Raw genomic sequence first — 19052 nt, forward strand, 5'->3', positions numbered from 1 at the left:
ATATATATATATATATATTCCCTATTTTATTCTTATTGTTGAATTCAGTATGCCAAATTTGATTATTTTGATATAATTTTTTGTTAGGAATGTAATTATAATATATAACAAAAAAAAAAGAATAAATATGATTAAAATTGTGTTAGTTTAAGTTCAATTAATCGTACTAAGCGACATAATATATCCGCATAGAATATATTCACATATTCAGAATTTAGTTCAACTATAAGCATTATTTATTTCAGTATTTGAACATTAAATGATTTATGTATAGTGTGTCACATATAAGCTGAAGCAGATAGAAATATATTATAATAATTTGTTTAATGTAAATTGATGGTATCGCATGTCAATTTTGTATCTTTCCATTTAAAACGAGACATCTATATCTATTCATTATATTTTATCAGTATACTATTTTTCATACTAGGTAAACATGTAATGTACATATATATGTCTACCAAACTGGCCAAACATATAGATAGGCTCTACATGAACTACAATTAGGAAGCTAAGTTGACAAGTAATAAAACTTTTTTAAGAACAATATATATAAGATTGTAATGGTCTTTAAAATATACTCTCAAATACAAACAAAAATTGAAATACATTAGCAAGTCGAATGCATTGCTTTAATAATTACTATCTTATGTGCCAAAGTTATAATCTCCCTAACTAAAAACACCAAATTTAATATATCTTGTACATTTTAAATTTATATTTATTTATTTATGTTATATCAAAAAATATAAATTCTAATAATACAACAATAACTAAGCAATGAATTATAGGGAGGGAGAAGAAGATATACATTTAAAAGGTGTAATTACGAGATTTTAAGAGTTTATTTTTTTACTTGTCATAATTAATTTTAAAATGAGATTTTTTTTTTTTAAAAAAAAACATGTAATTGGAGGTCATACAAAGGTGCTACATTACCTTATTTGTATATAACTTTATATCATGGAGATATAGATGTTTACCGATATTGATTTCATAGCTTTTCCATAAACAAACAATTACTAATCATAAGAAAGTTTACCTCCATTATTCACAAAAAATTATACTCTTCTATTACATTTACAACCATTTACTTAAATTTTTTGTTTTAATAATATTGATTATTTTTTTTAAAAAAAATATACTATATGATTTTGATATTCACGTGCACGTGCAAAGCACGTGCAATTAAACTAGTTTGCTAAATTGGACAAGTGATTTTTTTTCTTTATAATGGCCAAGTAAAAATGAAACGGAAAAAGTACTTTGTAATATATATATATTTGGCGATATCTTTTTGTATCTCTAACCAGATACATTGAATCTTGTCTCTGTAAGAAATAATTGCTTTTAAAGTTTTTATTTTCTGAATTTCACCACAAGTTGACGAAGTGTTGTTTGCGCTCGTTTCTTCCCTCTTTTTCATCATAAAAAATAATCACCGACCATGTTTGCATCATCTCTTCTGATTGTAAATGTCCGATTATTATCATCATCTCTCGGTAAGTTTTTATTCTAATCTACTTTTACTGAATTTTTTTAATTCTATTTTTTTATGAGTTCTATGAATATATACCCACTTGAAACGCCATAACCAGTCAAGTGTCAATTGTGTGTGTTTCACGCACTTATTTCACCAATTATTTTTTTTTTTTTAAATAATAAAATCTCTCATTCGTCTTCTTCCTTTCTTCTTCAACCATTTTTAACCCTAATTTTTTGTGTAAGCTTGACTTGGAGAAAATGTTGATGGATACGATGGGCGTCTTCCCCCAACCTCCGCCTCTCTCTTTTTCATTTCCTCCACCTTCATCATTATTTTTTTCACGTACTCAAATGACTCTCCGTCATTTTCTCCTCAGAATAAAGCTTCATATTGAAAAGAAACATTGGAATCATCATCAAAATCATCTTAAATCTAATTTCAATTCCACCACCAAAGAAAAAAAAGACTTTAATTGAGATTTCACTGGTTGTTCATCGTCGGTAGTAAAAAAAGGTGTGGTGTTTGATGGTTCGCCAGATCGGCATCTTGCTGCTTGTCAATAGTGACGAGGAAGAGAGACAGCTAAAGGGGTTTTGATTTAGTGAAGTTGTTGCTCTAATGGTGTGGGTGGTCTGATTATTTCACTGTTGTTTGTTGGTCGAAGCTCGGGCGTGAAGATCCGTTTGAAGAGTGACGGAAAGGGGGTGAGAGAAAGAAGAAAGACAATAAATAAAGAAATAAAAATACATATTTTTATGAAAAGATAATTAAAAATAAAGTTTTCATATTTATTTTTGTTCCTCACTCTCTCAAAGATAGTGAAATGCACTCACTTTGCCAGATCAACAATCAGGGAGGTAATAATTTAAGTTTTAAACCGTTCAGGAGGTGATAATAGGACTCCCATAAAGTTAAAGTGTGTAATTGAAAATCCGACAATAGGTTGGGGGCTATTTGACCATTCTAAATGATTAATGATGATATATGTTAGTATATGTAGAATTTCTCAAGTTTTCATTTGTTTTTAAAAAAAATCATCTTTTATTCTTCTTGTTATTTTCAATATGCCAAATTTGTTTATTTTGATATAATTTTTCATTAGGAATGATATTTATTTCTTATAACAAAAAATAGATGAATAAATGTAATCAAAGTTGTGTTAGTTTAAATTCAATTAATCATATGAAGCGACATGATATCCACGCGGATCACACACATGTTCAAAAACTAGTTAAACTATAAACATTACTCATTTCAACATTTGAACCTTAAATGATTTGTGTATACTATGTCACATATGAGCTGACACAAATAGAAAATATATTATAATGATTTACTTCACGTGAGTTGGTGGTATGATATGTTAATCATATATCTTTCCATTTAAAACATGACATATCTATCCATTCATCAAATTCTACCAACATAGTATTTATCATACTATGTAAACATGTTTGTACATATATATGTTTTAACTTTCATTTGATTCATTGTTAAGATGAGATGTCTTGTATTTCATAAAAATTAGGAATAATATAATCCTTAGGGAAGGTAGGAAAAAAAGATATTAGACAACTATAGAGCAAATTCAAATACAATCAGTAAGACAAACAGTCTTGGACACTTAACCAAGTGTTTACCAAACATATTTTTATCACAATTTAGTGCTCATATAGATAGGCACTACATGAACTACAATTAGATAGAGTTTACCTTGTGCTCATTTAGGAAGAAGAATCTCATAACCATCTTTTCTTTAGATGTGCCTACCCTGATTACATGTGGAGAATAATATTGTTAAATTGACTGAGCATTGGAGTTTGAAAATAAATTTGAGGTTCGATCGATATCTTTTATAATACATGCTACTAGAGAAAAGTCCTATTGCTTGAGTTTTTATTCGCAATTGTGATCTATCATGTATGGATTGAAAGGAACAATATATGAAAGATTAGCTCTGCTAGTACTAACATATATAGAAGTAGGCAAAACTCAACAAATACCTTTGCTAGCTACGAATGTATCATGTACATGGAAGCTCACTAGTCATGAAATGCAAATCATTATAGTTAGTATTGGTTCATAGCGTAGCTAAACTGTTGCTTCTGGATATTTTTTCTAGGATCCAACTCTAGAGTCGTAAATTTTATTTCTGTTGATGCAGGACTTGATACTGATGCAAACAGAAAATACATCAGTGCAATGACTTTGGAATATGCTCAGGTTTGTCGATTTCCGTTTATGAATTTCAAATTATCTTTTTAAAACTCGACTGTTATTCAAGTATATGTTGCTACAAACATTATTATTTTTAAGGGAAAATGCATAAGTACCCCCAATCTATGCCCGAAATCTCAGAGACACACTTATACTACACTAAGGTCCTATTACCCCCAAATTTATTTTATAAATAATTTTCTACCCCTTTTTGGCCTACGTGGCACTATCTTCTGGGTCCAGCGCATGTTGACAATTTTTTCAAGCTATCTGGTTGATAGTGCCGTGTAGGCCAAAAAGGGGTAGAAAATTATTTATAAAGTAAGTTCGGGGGTAATAGGACCTTAGTATAGTATATGTGTGTTTCTGAAATTTTGAGCATAGGTTGGAGTTACTTATGCATTTTCCCTATTTTTATCAAAAACACTTTGCAAGCTAAAAAGAAAATCTTTTACTACATAAAACATCTCCCATTCATGGGATGGTGATAGTTATGACACTTTACATTTTAGGAGTTTTATGAATAATATGGTTATTAATCTTTTTGTTGACCACAATTTTATTGTAGTGTACAATTTGCTATGCAATTTCTAAGGCAAAAAGAAAGAACAAAGGAAAAAAAAACCACTTCCAACACTAATCTTCTTTACAATCTACCCTTGCAGGCAAATTTATCTCCTATTACAAAAATCTCCGGGATAATCTCTGTAATTGCTTGCAGTAGAGTTCTTACATTTGGGGGCAATCCAGACCCAGAGGGAGAAGGAGAAAAATAGAGAGACAGGTGTAGACAATTTTGGCCTTGAGGGTTTGGCGTGCTTTCCTTTTTTGCTCTCTATGTTTCTTCTATATAAATAAGTTATAATCTGATTATCTCCGACCCTTTCTCAAGTTTTTTCCTCTCCCCCTTTTGTACCTCTCCAATCATAGTGGTAGAATTTTTTTGTTCTGGGGTAGTATTAGTGCTTATACTGAAGTTTTCTTGAATGCAAATTCTTTTAGTGGGTAGTACATTTGATTAATGTCTGGTGTGGAAGTAAAAGGGTTTGGAAGAACACCCACCAAGCCCAATCAGTCAGGTTTGTCAAAAAGCTTATGACTTTGCCCTTTATGAACTTGCATTAAAGATTGAAGATTTGGTGATATCTGGGTTTGATCCTTTTGGTAATTGTTGAATCTTGAATTGTTATGTGGTGTATATATATGTGTTGGTTGGTTTGTTTTGTTTCTGCTTGGGTGTATTGAGGTTAAAACAGGGATATCCTTTGTGAGGGGTTTGATAGTTTTGGGATTTTATTTTGAGATTAAAGGGTATCAGAATTCTTGGACTTTTTGGGTTCTCATTGTTCTCTTATGTGAGTATTCAGTGATTGCTGGTAAAGCTATCACCTTCTGGTTTTCCTAGGGTTTATTGTGTGTTTTGAGGTGAAAGGGTTTATGTGAAAAACATTTGTTCCTTGATCACTTGTCAGTTTCTTGCTGATTCTTTGTTTCTCAGCTAGTGTTTGAAAGTTGCCCTTTTCTTCCTTTATCAGTGGTGTAAGAACTCCAGCTGTGAAAATAATTTGTGGGAGTCACAAATTTAGATATGAGCAGGAGGATTCGGAGGAAATTGACAAGGAGGGGACAGGAGAAGGTGGATTGCCCTGAGGTTGATGAATGTTTGACTTTGGATGAGAGAGGGATAGTTGATTGGACTAAGTTGCCTAATGATACAGTAATCCAGCTATTTTCGTGTCTGAACTATCGTGATCGAGCAAGCTTGTCATCCACCTGCCGGACTTGGAGGAATTTAGGTGTATCGCCATGCTTATGGCAGGGTTTGGATCTTCGTCCACATAAGTGTGATTCTGCTGCAGCTGTTTCTCTTGCCCCTAGGTGTAGGAATCTTCAGAAACTTCGATTTCGTGGTGCTGAATCTGCGGATGCAATAATACAGCTTCAGGCTAAGAGTTTGATTGAGATCAGTGGCGATTACTGCCGCAAGATCACAGATGCTACATTGTCTGTAATTGCTGCCCGACACGAGTCACTTGAAAGTTTGCAACTTGGCCCTGATTTTTGTGAAAGGATAAGCAGCGATGCAATTAAAGCAATAGCTATTTGCTGTCCTCAACTCCAGAGACTTAGACTCTCTGGAATCCGTGAAGTTGATGGAGATGCTATCAATGCATTGGCTAGGCATTGCCATGGTTTGGTGGACATTGGTCTCATTGATTGTCTCAACATTGATGAGGTGGCTCTGGGAAACGTTTTGTCTCTTCGATTCCTATCGGTTGCTGGGACAACTAATATGAAATGGAGTTTGGCTTTACAGAATTGGAGTAAACTACCTAACCTGACGGGCTTAGATGTTTCCAGAACAGACATAATTCCTAATGCTGCTTTAAGATTGTTTTCATCCTCACCATGCTTAAAGATCTTGTGTGCCTTATATTGCCCTGCTCTTGAGCAGGACGCCAACTTTGTTTCCAATAACAACCACAGAGGTAAACTACTGCTTTCTTTTTTCACTGACATTTTTAAAGAAGTAGCATCACTATTTGCCGATACTTCAAATAAAGAGAGGAATGTATTTGTGGAGTGGAGAAATTTAAAGACCAAGGGTAGAAAAATGGATTCTGTTATGAATTGGCTGGAATGGATCCTTTCTCATTCACTTCTGCGTATTGCTGAAAGCAATCCTCAAGGGTTGGACAATTTTTGGCTTAGCCAGGGTGCCTATCTGTTACTTTGTTTAATGCGGAGCACTCAAGAGGAAGTTCAAGAAAGGGCAGCCACTGGCCTGGCAACTTTTGTTGTCATTGATGATGAAAATGCTAGTATTCATGGTGGAAGGGCTGAAGCAGTTATGCGAGATGGAGGCATAGGTCTCCTGCTTAATCTTGCAAGATCTTGGCGGGAAGGGCTTCAGACAGAAGCTGCAAAGGTGAAACTTCTTTGTGATCCTATGTCCAATTGTCTAGTTTGATTTTGTAACTTCTTATGGTAGGTGTTCGTGAATTGTCTTTGCTAGATCATATTTGTGCTGTTCAATTATATCAGTTCTGTCTTTGAAGAGTGTCCATTAGCTTGCCTTTATCCCCCTGTCACTACTTGATGAATGGTTAAAAAATATGCTAAACAGTTAAAGTTATTTGCCCTCATGGCGAATATTGATTTGTATGCATCTCAATTCGACGTGCAGGCTATTGCAAATTTATCTGTGAATGCCAATGTTGCAAAAGCTGTAGCAGAAGAAGGTGGGATAAGCGTCCTAGCAATTTTGGCGAAGTCTATGAATAGGTTGGCTGCAGAAGAGGCCGCTGGAGGACTGTGGAATCTCTCTGTTGGGGAAGAGCATAAGGTTGTTGATCAGGTTCATAGTCAATTTAATTGTTTGTTCAGCAATTTGCTTCCTCCTAAACAAAGTGCAAATACAGGCTGCCATTGCCGAAGCTGGTGGTGTAAAAGCTTTGGTTGATCTTATCTTCAAATGGTCCATCACTGGTGGTGAGGGAGTTCTGGTATGTGCTTTAGCAAGGCATGTGCATATGCATGTAATACCCATGCCTTGCATTCTTACTTGCTACTTTTATGCCAATTACAACGTAAAAATGGAAGTTATAAGCTCATGTTTCTGCTAGTAACTTGCTCATTTTTTCCACTTCTTAGGAACGTGCTGCTGGTGCATTAGCAAATTTGGCGGCAGATGACAAATGTAGCATGGAAGTAGCAACAGTAGGTGGTGTACATGCTTTAGTAAAGCTTGCTCAGGACTGCAAAGCCGAAGGAGTTCAAGAGCAGGTTCAATTCTTTTGATTTTGTAGTAAGCGATTTTTGTCAGACTGTTCAGGATAACGAGCAGAGGGTTTCTAGTTTTTGTTTACAATGTATCACTTTATATTTCGGGTCTGATAATCCTATTGAAGTTGTTGAATGCAAGAGTAAATCTGAACAAGCTTTTACATGCATCAAACACCTTGTGCTTTACCAAAGGGCATCCTTTCAAGTTGATAGGTCACTAGCCAAACTCTGTATTATGAGACTATAACATCGTTTTCTTTGTCGACATGTTTGCGATAGGTCCTCACGGGAGGTGGCTTGTAAATGCATGTACCTTATGCGATTCATTGCATAGGGTATATCTGAGTACAGTGGGATATGAATTCCTCATACTTCTAGTTAATTCTATTCGCATAGTTCTCTCTGATATTGTGCTGTCCTCTGCCCGTTTATTTCTTAGTGTGCTAGTGGTTACATGCAACATCTTCTAGTTAGGACTTGTATGATCCATCCAGAGAAGGGTTGCTTAACTTGTGGTGTCAGTGTTGCACTGTTTTGGCTTTCAGTTTATGGACCATTTGGTGAATGGTATGTTCGTATATCTAGTGCTGTCAGTTTTGTGATGACATCCTTTTTGTTTCTCCAGGCTGCCCGGGCACTCGCAAATCTCGCTGCTCATGGAGATAGCAATAGTAACAATGCAGCAGTTGGACAAGAGGCAGGAGCTCTTGAAGCACTTGTGCAACTTATTCGTTCTCCTCATGATGGAGTCAGGTAGTTTGTCTTCCATAATTTAACTTGCGTACTGTTTTACGTGAAGTGAAATATTTCAATATTTTCTCGCTGCTGGCATGTAGCTATTGATTCAGCAGAAGTCTTTCTAGGGTGGAGAGAAAAACTCTCTCTTCTCTCTAGACTACTTGAGACATAGAAACAAGCCAGACATTGATTCTCTGACAACTTCTCCAGGCAATTTCTACTGCAACCCACTTTATCAAAGCTCTAATGAAAATACTATCACATAGAGACATTAGCTTAGTATAAGAGAAGTGAAAAATAATAAAAGATCTGTCATATACATGATAAAATTGGAAAATAAGTCTTAATTTTTTATTAGGAGAGAAGCAAATCTAAATAAAGATTGTGGTAGAAAATTCATAAACATTGTATGGGTTCGTGGGAAGTGAGGAATGAACTTACACTGAATGGGAGACCTTGAAGTTTATAGACAAAGGAACATACCATTCAAAAGAGATCACTCGGATGCCAAAAAAGCAAGTTACCAAATTGCGGTGATCTATGAGTGGCCAAGGGAAAATATTAAAATTTAGTGATGGATAAAACAATTGAGCAAAGAAATCCAATGTGGAAAGCTCACTAAGCCGAGATTGAATCTTGATAGATGCTAACTCGTTAAATGAGAAGCTTAAGTGGGCCATGGGTTGTTTGCTTAGACTTAACACTACTAGATTTTCCAATAAAAGGGGGAACAACAACAACCACCCAAGGGGCGTGATGGAGTTTTCTGAGATCATCAATGGCTTGCAGCTTGTTAATCCCCCTTTATTTTGAGGCTCTTCCACTTGGAACAGGGGGAATAATCAAGGAATCTCCTCAAGACTTGATAGATTCCTTTTTTCCACAGAATGGGACGAGAAATTTAGGAATATAATGCAATCTCTACCTCCTAGAATATCTTCTGATTATACTGCCCAGTACAATTACAATGTGGAGACTGAAAGTACAGGAAATCCTACTTCAAGTGTGAGAACTGGTGGCTGAAAGTAGAAGGTTTTAAAGAGGAGGTAAAGGCATGGTGGGAGTCTTTTGAGGTGTAAGTTCATCCAGATTTTATCCTTGCTAACAAACTGAAGCTGTTAGAAACCAAGTTGAAGGAGTGGAGCTCATCTAATTATGGGAGCATAGAAAAGAAAAAGACAGAATTGCTGAATTGTGTTGCTAACTTTGATAGGTTACAGGAACTAGGAGGTATATCTGATAATGAACTACTGTAAAAGGCAAGTTCCACAATGGAATTAGATGATATAGCAAAACGAGGAAACAACATGGAGACACAGATCTGGGGTGTTATGATTGAAGGAAAGTGATAAGATACACAATCTTTTTAAAAGAATGACAAATGCAACATACAAGATTAAACAATATTGACAACTAGAGTTTAAAGGAGTTGAAGCAATAGATCCAGAAGGATTTAAACGAGAAATCATCTCCTTTTATGAAAAGTTATATGCTGAAACTGAACCATGGAGGTTGAATTTCTAGCTCATGAATCTCCCAGAATATTAGAGAAAGAGCAGAATTGGCTTCGAAGTACTTTTGAAGAAACAAGAAGTGCTAGTTAGCATAAAGATGTGTGTTGTTAACAAAGCTCCATGGGCTGATGGGTACTCCATGGGATCCTTTCGTGCTTGTTGGAAGATAATTCATACTATGAATTTTTTTTGTCCCCAAGAGTTTTTTCAAAAAAGAGTTCTAATGCTACTTATGTGGCTGTAATTTCCAAAAGAATGGAGCTAAAGATTTGTGGAACTATAGACTAATCAGTCTGATTGGATGTATTTTTAGGATTATCTCCAAGACACTAACTGAAAGACTAAAAAGGGTGGTGGATAACAATGTTGTCAAAGGCGCTCTTAAAGTGCGCACAAGCTGTGAAGTGGGACTCAAAACATGTTGAGCGCTTCGGCTCGCCAAAAGTTCAGTCTCATCATCCGGACAAACTTTTTCTTGCGAATGAATGTTTCTTGAAGACGCATACTAAACAATTGATATTTCATTTTATCATAAGAAAATTTCAATATTTTTGTCCATATAATTGTTATTATGCTTATAATTATTAGTCTTGGACTAAACATGTAACTTTGTATTTTTTTTATCTATTTGCACCTCTTTTAATTAAAGCCCACACTTTATTTGTGCTTAAAACCCCAATGGACCTTAGAGCTTTTTTTCACTTCACTTTTGATAACAGTAGTGGATAAACAACAAATGATCTTATCATCAATGATGATAAATCTTGGATGCAACTATTAACTCCTCCCAGCCAGTTCACTACTTCTCACTTACTACTTACTCATCAAGTACCTTCCTCTGGCTAATAAGCTGGAATGGGCAAGGCAGAGAAGACAGAAAAACACAAGCTCAAACTTAATCATTTCCATTACCTGTACTGACATTTCCAGTGAGTAAGAACTGGTATTCGAAGGGAAATCAGGGATTTTATGCAAACGAGATATCGAAAAGGCTTTTGACCTTGTTAAATTGAGATTTTAAATCAATATTCTAAATGATGTGGGATTTGGGACAAAGTGGCTAAACTAGATTTCTTTTGGATCAATACGGTAAGATTCTCTATCCTGGTTAATGGTGTTTTTGAAGGTTCCTTCCATCTTTAGGGGGCTTAAGACAGGGGATCCTCTCTCCTCTTTCCTCTTCAATTTAGTAATGGAAGAACTCAATAATATGATGAAGTTTGCAACTCAGAGATCATCAGAAGAGAAGATGCCCCCAGTTGGATAAGAGTAACAGTAAACTAAATGAATGCATATCTTTCTTATCCAAATTTTCTTTGAGATCAGAAGTGGAAAGAAACCTCTTCTTGATTGGTCGCTGGTGGTTACTTGCCACTGAGAAGAACTAAAGTTTAAGCCATGATTGGATAAAATTTCTGAACATTCTGTGTAGTTATGTTCACAGCACATTTTTTTGATTGTCGGTGAGGAATGTGGAGTTCTTGTGAAATTAAATGAAGAAACCATTAGTGGATCTCACTGGCGATAGGCTCCTGAAGGTGTGAGGCAGTGAGGTCAGTACCAGCATCGTTTGTGTTTGAGGGAGGGGATGCAGCCTATAGAGGAGTCTAATATGAGCTGAGTTGAGAACATGAGTACAACGGGATGACCAGAACTCCTTCATCAGCTTGTATTCATCTCCGACAGAGTGCAAACAATTGATACAATTAACATTATGATGGAGAATCTCCCGATAGTCTTTCCTATGAAAGATGACACATCTACAAGACTTGTGCAATAAAACAAACCAAGTGGTTTAATTTTGTTTTTGAATTACAAAGTCAGTTGAGGATATGTAAGATCTCTGGAAAACATTGAGCATGCCCATACACTGGGATGTAACAACTATTATGCTAAAATGGAGCACACCACTGGTCATCAAAAAAAGGACGATAAAGAGCAGTGATTTGGGTTTAATAATATAACTGAGGAAATTTGCAATGAACCCATGGCTGAGGTACAAATGATTGATAAGATCATCCTGAGATGACCTAAAAGTTGAAGGGCACCACTTATTCGGTTGACCGCTTGAATTGGAAACTAGAGTTGATATACATGGAACCTTTTTTGGTTTTAGTATCTTCAAAGTCGGATTTGTTGCATAAACAATATGAAACAGAATTCATGATCCTAAACACTTTTCACCTTGAGTCCATATTTCGTCTCTCGTTGCTTTTCATTTGCTAATTATATTGTATCTCTCATTGTTTTGCTTTCCTTGTTGTGATTTAGGCAAGAAGCTGCTGGAGCATTATGGAATCTGTCATTTGATGACAGAAATCGTGAAGCAATTGCGGCAGCTGGTGGTGTTGAGGCTTTGGTATGGTGTTAATCTAACATTGGCCTTTTTTCCTGAAATTAGGAAAATACATCTTAGTTGTAGATGTACAGTTTTTTATACATGATAACAGCTTGTGCTTGGGAGTTGAGAATTGCTGGAAGTGTCATGTTCTCATATAAGTCACAGATTTTCCATACAAGATAACATTTTCCCAATTTTCTCACATGTTTCCCTGATTTTTTAATCGTACTGCAAGCAATCAACATATCTGATTTTCTCATCAGTTTGTGATCCATTCTGGACGGCATTATCACATCACTAATACAACCGATACATGAATAATTTGAAGAAATTGACTAACAAAATTAACAGGATAGGAATTCCAACATGAATTAAAGAACAGGAGGAGGTTGTCAAAAATTGAAGAACAGAAGGAATCTGAGACCCTATCTGAACGTTTAAGGTAACAATTAGCATATGAAACCAATCACCTTGAAAGAACGAACCAAGGATATAAAACTTTGAAGAAAAAAGATTTATCATCCAGAATCAAAGCATGAAACTAATGGTTAAGTTCAATCGGAACAAAGAGGGTTCCAAGCTTCTCATTGATGTTTATCTATCTCAAATATGCAAAACCTCTTCAAACGAGCCTTAGTACTATCTGTACTTGACAAGAGAACTCCAAATATCCCCAAGTCCTTTTCAACCTGCCATAGCTTAGAACAATGATCTGGAGGCTCGGTGGCTAGTGGTGGTGGCAACTAATTGTAGTGATTGGCAGTGGTGGTGGTTATGGATGAGGATGGTGTGGGTGGTGGATGGTGGTAGTTGATAATGGTGGGTGGTGGTGGCAGTAGTTGATAATGGTAGGCAATGGCTGTTGCGGTGAATGAGTGAGATTGGTGAACTGCTATATTTGTAGAGATTTTGAATAGATATTTTAATGATATTAAAACTTTGCTATAGATCTTAATCATTCAAATCTATTTAGACCGATTAAATTATTGTAACATTAAATAAAACAAATGCACTTAATGGTTAAGGTATGAATGGTTTAGATTCCGATCTAAAAATCAAACAAACTTAATGACTGAGAGTGGAATAATTCGGATTAAGACCTTCATTAAGTGCATACAAATAAGGTCTAGTTATGTGGTTGCCATCTGTTTCTTCTTTCTTTTTTTTGCTTTAGAGAGCAGTCAAATGATGGTTTTTGTTCTTGGTTCATATATTTCTACTGAATATTATAATTCCGAATATGTTCCTTTTTAAGTTGAAGGTTGATGTTATTCTTTCATCTTGTTTGATTGCCAGGTTGCTCTTGCACAGTCGTGCTCAAATGCTTCTCCTGGCCTGCAGGAGAGGGCTGCTGGTGCTTTGTGGGGATTGTCTGTATCAGAAGCAAACAGGTCTGTAAAACTATTTTCTTTGTGGTGGTGATGCTAGATTAGCATATCTGTTTTGTCATAGAACACTACGTGAATCTACTTCCACCACCTCTTCATGTCCCACAATATTTTTGTCCATCATAACTCACCTAGGTCAACAGAGAGAACTTTTGGGATTTCCACGATTGGGAGGTGACTGACTTTCAAAGGTGGTTGTCCCTACTTCATAGGCAAGTCACTCCGATCGATAATACTGATGTGTTGTGGTGGGGGTTGGGGAATAACAGAGTTTTCTCTGTTAAATCTTTTTATGAGAAACTTTTGATTAGGGAGGAGGTTGTGCATTCGAGTAGTTCAATATGGACTCCAGAGGTGCCGAGGAAGGTGCACCGCACCCTTTCTCTTTACTAGCTGCTAGAGCAGTGATTTTGGCGGCGGAAAGTCTTAGAATGTGGAAGATTGTCTGCGTTAGCTGGTGCTACATGTGCAAGGAGGCAGACGAGGATGTCAATCATCTTCTTCTACATTGTGAGTGTACCATGAATTTATGGTGGGGTATGTTTGGGTGTTTGGAACTTCTTGGGAAATGCCAAAAACTGTGAACGATTTAATGTTTTGTTGGAGGAGAGGGAGGAGGAGAAGATGTAGGGAATGGAAGTGGTTCCTCTTGCGATGACGTGGATTGTTTGGATAGAGAAAAATAGGAGAGCTTTTGAGGGGGTAGAATCAAGTTGTATTCTTCTTATACTATGGCACTTGTCCAAAGCGAGTGATCATGTAAACCTTATGTCTATTCAGCTCTTTCCTTTAATAAGAACAATCTAAATGTGACACTTTCACGATGAATTACCGGGAATTTTTTATACTAGAGTCCCAAAACCCCGGAAATTAAGCCAATAATCGACTAGCTACGGAGTAGTCTCCGGTTACTTGTTTTCTTTTGGTGCTCCGATAAAGTTCCTTGATGTATGGAAGAACGGGTGGAGTTCATAGAGATTCATGTCTTTTTGTAGATTCTTTACCTTTTGGTATACCCCTGGTATACTGCCAGATTTTTGGCCATGTTTATAAATGAAATACATTTACTTGATCAAACAAAAACTCACCGAGGTCACCACAATAATTGTTCTCCAAAACTGGCATATTACATTAGACACCATTAACTCTGGGTAGGTAACAGAAGGGGCACATATACAGCATGATGCTAGCAGAAATTGGATGGAGATGAGCATAACTTGAACCACTAGGCCCTGAGCTTTGCAACATGTTTATTGAATATGAAATTCATGTCTTCATGTTTCTGCTGATTGCTTTATGTTATTTTCTTAGCCATGTTGCAACTGTACAATTTGCTTTCTCTTTACTCAATTTGTAATTAATCCAATTCATAATTATTGAATCCTGCAATAGTATTGCCATTGGACGAGAAGGAGGTGTGGCACCACTTATAGCACTTGCACGATCTGATGTTGAGGTAAATCTTTGTGCAATGATATCTAGAAATGCTTTTCCATGCCTGCCTGGTTGTTGCTCTTTTTCAGCTTTCCACAACTTGTGAAGGCTTAATTTGTTAATTATAGTTTCTGCTATTGAACTATCTCATCTTCCTCAAATTGTAATTGAATTGGGTTCTTGTATATCTTTTTAATCCGTGCTTAACTTAGCTATATTAATTTTGTTTCCGAACAGATTGTAAATTTTGAATACAGATCTGAGAGCTAGAAAGCTTATCCAGGGAGATCCGACCTGTGGATCTCAGTTGCCATTACCTAGCAAATATGTTACTACTAAATGTGGCACCTCAACATGGTCTGCTAAAAACATGGGCACACATTTACTGGAGCTTCTTTTGGATACTAACAGTTGTGACTTTATGTTACTCAAAGGGAAACTAGATCACTATTTCTGTATTTAATGTTGTACCATTAATTGGTAAACTCTTATTCCATTTCCATTTTCCAGAGGGAAAATTTAGATGGAGTTAGCTAGCTCTTCAAGCTTAAAAAGAAGAACTAACCTGTCCAATGATGGCTAGGCTTTAATAAAAATATATCTTCTGCAGAGTTGCGTAGTTTAGAAAGTAAATTTAGGATAATCTTCTTGACCTCTAGGGTTTATTTTAGGCTTACACCCTTCCATTTCATGCTTCATCACAAAAAAATAAATAAAATAATTCCGTCCACGGCATGTTGGCTAGTGGAGCTTTCACTAACTTCACCTTAAAAGTACTAAACCATCAAGTCACAAAATCTGCAAGTTGGTAGTAGTTTCAATAACGTCTTTCACATAATTTCTGAATATAGTCTTGTTAATCTGCCATATTTAGATGCAGCATCTATTTGGCATTTGTTCATGTACCTGCAAGTGGTTTTACCTGGCGGTGCAATGTTAATGATGCCTTATGTATTTATACATATTATCCTTTTCTGGGATATAAAACTAATATGTGAAGCCATAGTTCTGTTGATTGGCATGTAATGACAAATGCATCACTTTGAATCATATAAGTTTTTCTGCCTTCTAGAATACGAGTGTAATTATTTTTGAGAAATAGGTATGAGTATAAATATTATCCTTTTCTGAGATATAAAACTAATATGTGATGCCATAGTTCTGTTGATTAGCATGTAATGACAAATGCATCACTTTGAATCATATAAGTTTTTCTGCCTTCTGGAATACGAGTGTAATTATTTTTGAGAAATAAGTATGAGTATAATTACGATTGTACATTCCTAAATTTTCCCTCTTTCCAGGATGTCCATGAGACTGCAGCTGGGGCTCTCTGGAATCTTGCTTTCAACCCTGGTAATGCTTTCCGTATAGTGGAGGAAGGGGGAGTTCCTGCCCTTGTTCATCTTTGTTCGTCATCTATCTCAAAAATGGCACGCTTTATGGCTGCATTGGCGTTGGCTTATATGTTTGATGGAAGGTACTTGACAATGTCTTCTTCCGTGAATATTATTCTAAACAGCACCCTAAACTAAATACTGAATGCTATTTAGTATAGATTATTGAAATTATTTTCTCTTGATTTTTCCAGAACAGCCGTCTTAGAATAATACTTATTTTTCCAGAAGCCATTTATTTCTGGCGTTCTTCTCATTATATTTAGTAATCCAATCTAGCTTTAGCTGTTTCAAAGGAGATAACTAATTGGAGCGAGGTTTCTTCATCTCTTACTATGCTTAACAAGAATGTAGTTTCCATTCTCCCTCAAGTGTCTGAGCTGTTTAAGATGGAGGAATAGGGCAATTGTTATTTGAACATTTTACTTTTGAATGTAGTTATATTATCAGTTGCAGTTACTGGCAGACATTTGTAGAGAAAATGACTCCCTCAGCAGCATAAGTTTTCTTATCTCACGACTAAAAAAAACTTCCATGTAGATATTGGTTTGAGAGAACTACTTGATTCATTTGGATGCAATTTTTTTGCTTGAATGGGGATTAATATCCCGTGGAGGAGTTCAAGGGCATTTAGTTAACTTTTACTGGTTGTAACCTGTGGAGGTTTGATGACTTGTGGAGATAGAGAAGTTTGCTTTTCTTGTGATAAATCTCATGGGACAATCACATATGCTTTTTTTCTTTTTTTTTGGAAAAGTTCTTATGTTCATTCCAATGTTGTGACTGAACACTTGGGTACCTACTCCATGGGAGAGGCCAAACAAAAAACTCTTGTAATTGGATTTGTGAGGAATTCGGCTAAAATCTTTAAACTTCAACTGCTTCACTATGGGTGTTTGCAAAGGGAAAAGAAAGTTGAACATTGTGGTTTCTGCGATGTTCTCACTTATCAAAGAGAAAAAGAATCGATTGAGGCATTTTTTTTTGGATGAAGTAAGAATAATATTAAAAGCATCAAGAAGATGCACAAAAGCACTGTACAGCTACTGTTACAAAAGTGAGATTGAGAGCTCTATTACGAAAGTCCTATGCTATAAATGATTGAGGCATTCTGGAACATTGTTGCATTCTTTCCTTGCATGTCTCTGTCTGAGTAGAAGTTAAAATGTGATTTATTTTTAACAGAATGGATGGAGTTGCACTTGTGGGAGCCTCTTCAGAAAGCAACTCTAAGAGTGTAAACTTAGATGGAGCTCGAAGAATGGCTTTAAAGAACATTGAAGCTTTTATTCTTGCATTTTCTGATCCACAAGCATTTTCTGCTGCTGCTGCATCATCTGTCCCTGCAGCTTTGACTCAAGTTACAGAATCAGCTCGTATTCATGAGGCAGGTCATCTTAGGTGCAGGTATGAATGTTGTCCCCCCACCCTTCATTTCCCATCCTTTAATCTAATGCTTACTGATAAGAATGTCTTAGAAACTTAAACTCACTTATCATAATAAAAATCGTACATCATGTCTGTAATTTATTGTATGGGCTGTGTACGACATTCACTGTCTGAAAAAGATCTGTTTCTCGCTCATTGAGACTTCTAGGGCTTAATGCCTATGTATTTCATGGGGAAGAAACATGGAAATGTTACTGAGTTGACTTTATGAAATTCAACACATTGCTTCATCTTCATCATTTTGTGACACGCCAAGATTGAATAGGTGGTGCTTAGCTGTTTTAGCAACTCTCCCTGGGTCCCAAATATTCTCTCTTGCCTTGTTGAATTTCGTCTTTTATCCCCTCGTTAATTTTCTTAGATATCCTTCTGCCTTTTTATTAATATTTTTTCTTAATTGCCTCTTCAGTGGAGCTGAGATTGGAAGATTCGTTACAATGTTACGTAATTCGTCTTCTATTCTCAAAGCATGTGCTGCATTTGCCCTTCTTCAGGTAGGTGATTCTCTCTGTGGCACTGACATTCTTCTGATATCAGTTTTTTTTTCAATTTAAACTGGCAACTTAACTGATCTCGTGTTTACATATTTTGTAGTTCACAATCCCAGGTGGTCGTCATGCACAACATCATGTCCGCCTATTGCAGAACACTGGAGCATCAAGGATTTTGCGTGCTGCTGCTGCAGCAGCCACTGCCCCTATCGAAGCCAAAATCTTTGCACGAATCGTACTTCGGAACTTGGAGCACCATCAAGTAGAATCCTCAACCTAAGGCCTGGTGAGGACTAGTAGTAATCCTAGGCCTTACTCAGCAATAGTGATAGGTATCCGTATACTCCCGTCAGTGACATTGACATTGACATAAGCCTCCAGTTTGTGTTAGCATACCGAAACTAACGGTGCTGGCTTTTGGGAAGAAGCAAAGGCTTCTTATTTTTCTACCCAAACGTCTGCCTGTTTTGGGGTTTCTTTTAGTTTTGTTTCTTGGGTACATAGGCTGTGTTATATTTCCCCCCTTATGTTAGTTATTCTCGCGTGTCTGTTTGAGCTTAGGCTTGATAGATCTATTGGCAGTGTGTTATATAGTTCCGGAGTCCAGTTGCTTTCAGATTCTGTATTTAATTTACCTGGCAGATTGTTTTATACCTGTACATTATATAGCTGCCGAGACGTCGGCATGCTGACAATTTCTGTACAAACCGTTGAAAGAATTTCTATGATATACTACTTGTGTTTTTAGGTGGTTTGGATGATGAAGTTGATGGTGTCTTTCAAGCATCTTTATACCAAACATATATTTTGC

General features: G+C 36.1%; 1 protein-coding gene across 3 annotated transcripts; it reads left to right on the forward strand.

Annotated features, from left to right (window-relative positions):
- The first annotated feature begins 4659 nt into the window (after nucleotides 1-4659).
- LOC125820444 (protein ARABIDILLO 1-like) lies at nucleotides 4660-18816 on the forward strand. 3 transcript variants are annotated; one of them, XM_049499891.1, is made up of 13 exons: nucleotides 4767-4782; nucleotides 5239-6632; nucleotides 6891-7049; nucleotides 7126-7209; nucleotides 7358-7489; nucleotides 8115-8242; nucleotides 12013-12100; nucleotides 13379-13473; nucleotides 14863-14926; nucleotides 16209-16384; nucleotides 17487-17708; nucleotides 18160-18244; nucleotides 18345-18816. In XM_049499891.1, exons 2-13 carry the CDS (start codon nucleotides 5292-5294, stop codon nucleotides 18519-18521), a joined length of 2751 nt encoding a protein of 916 aa, XP_049355848.1. In that variant the 5' UTR covers nucleotides 4767-4782; nucleotides 5239-5291; the 3' UTR covers nucleotides 18522-18816. The 3 variants fall into 3 exon arrangements, with proteins under 3 accessions (XP_049355855.1, XP_049355840.1, XP_049355848.1); XM_049499883.1 differs by having other exon boundaries at nucleotides 4661-6632; XM_049499898.1 differs by lacking the exons at nucleotides 17487-17708; nucleotides 18160-18244; nucleotides 18345-18816 and adding an exon at nucleotides 16965-17055 and having other exon boundaries at nucleotides 4660-6632.
- The last annotated feature ends 236 nt before the right edge of the window (nucleotides 18817-19052 follow it).

Source organism: Solanum verrucosum, unplaced genomic scaffold (genome assembly GCF_900185275.1).
Source record: "Solanum verrucosum unplaced genomic scaffold, falcon-dt-bn FXZP01000020.1, whole genome shotgun sequence".
Classification (NCBI taxonomy): domain Eukaryota; kingdom Viridiplantae; phylum Streptophyta; class Magnoliopsida; order Solanales; family Solanaceae; genus Solanum; species Solanum verrucosum.

Bases quoted from the DNA above. Each gene is read 5' to 3' on its own strand.
- LOC125820444 (XM_049499883.1), top strand. From the start codon at position 5,292: ATGAGCAGGAGGATTCGGAGGAAATTGACAAGGAGGGGACAGGAGAAG. The intron at 7,210-7,357 runs GTATGTGCTTTA...TCCACTTCTTAG, and splicing joins CTGGTGGTGAGGGAGTTCTG to GAACGTGCTGCTGGTGCATT. The intron at 18,245-18,344 runs GTAGGTGATTCT...CATATTTTGTAG, and splicing joins CTGCATTTGCCCTTCTTCAG to TTCACAATCCCAGGTGGTCG.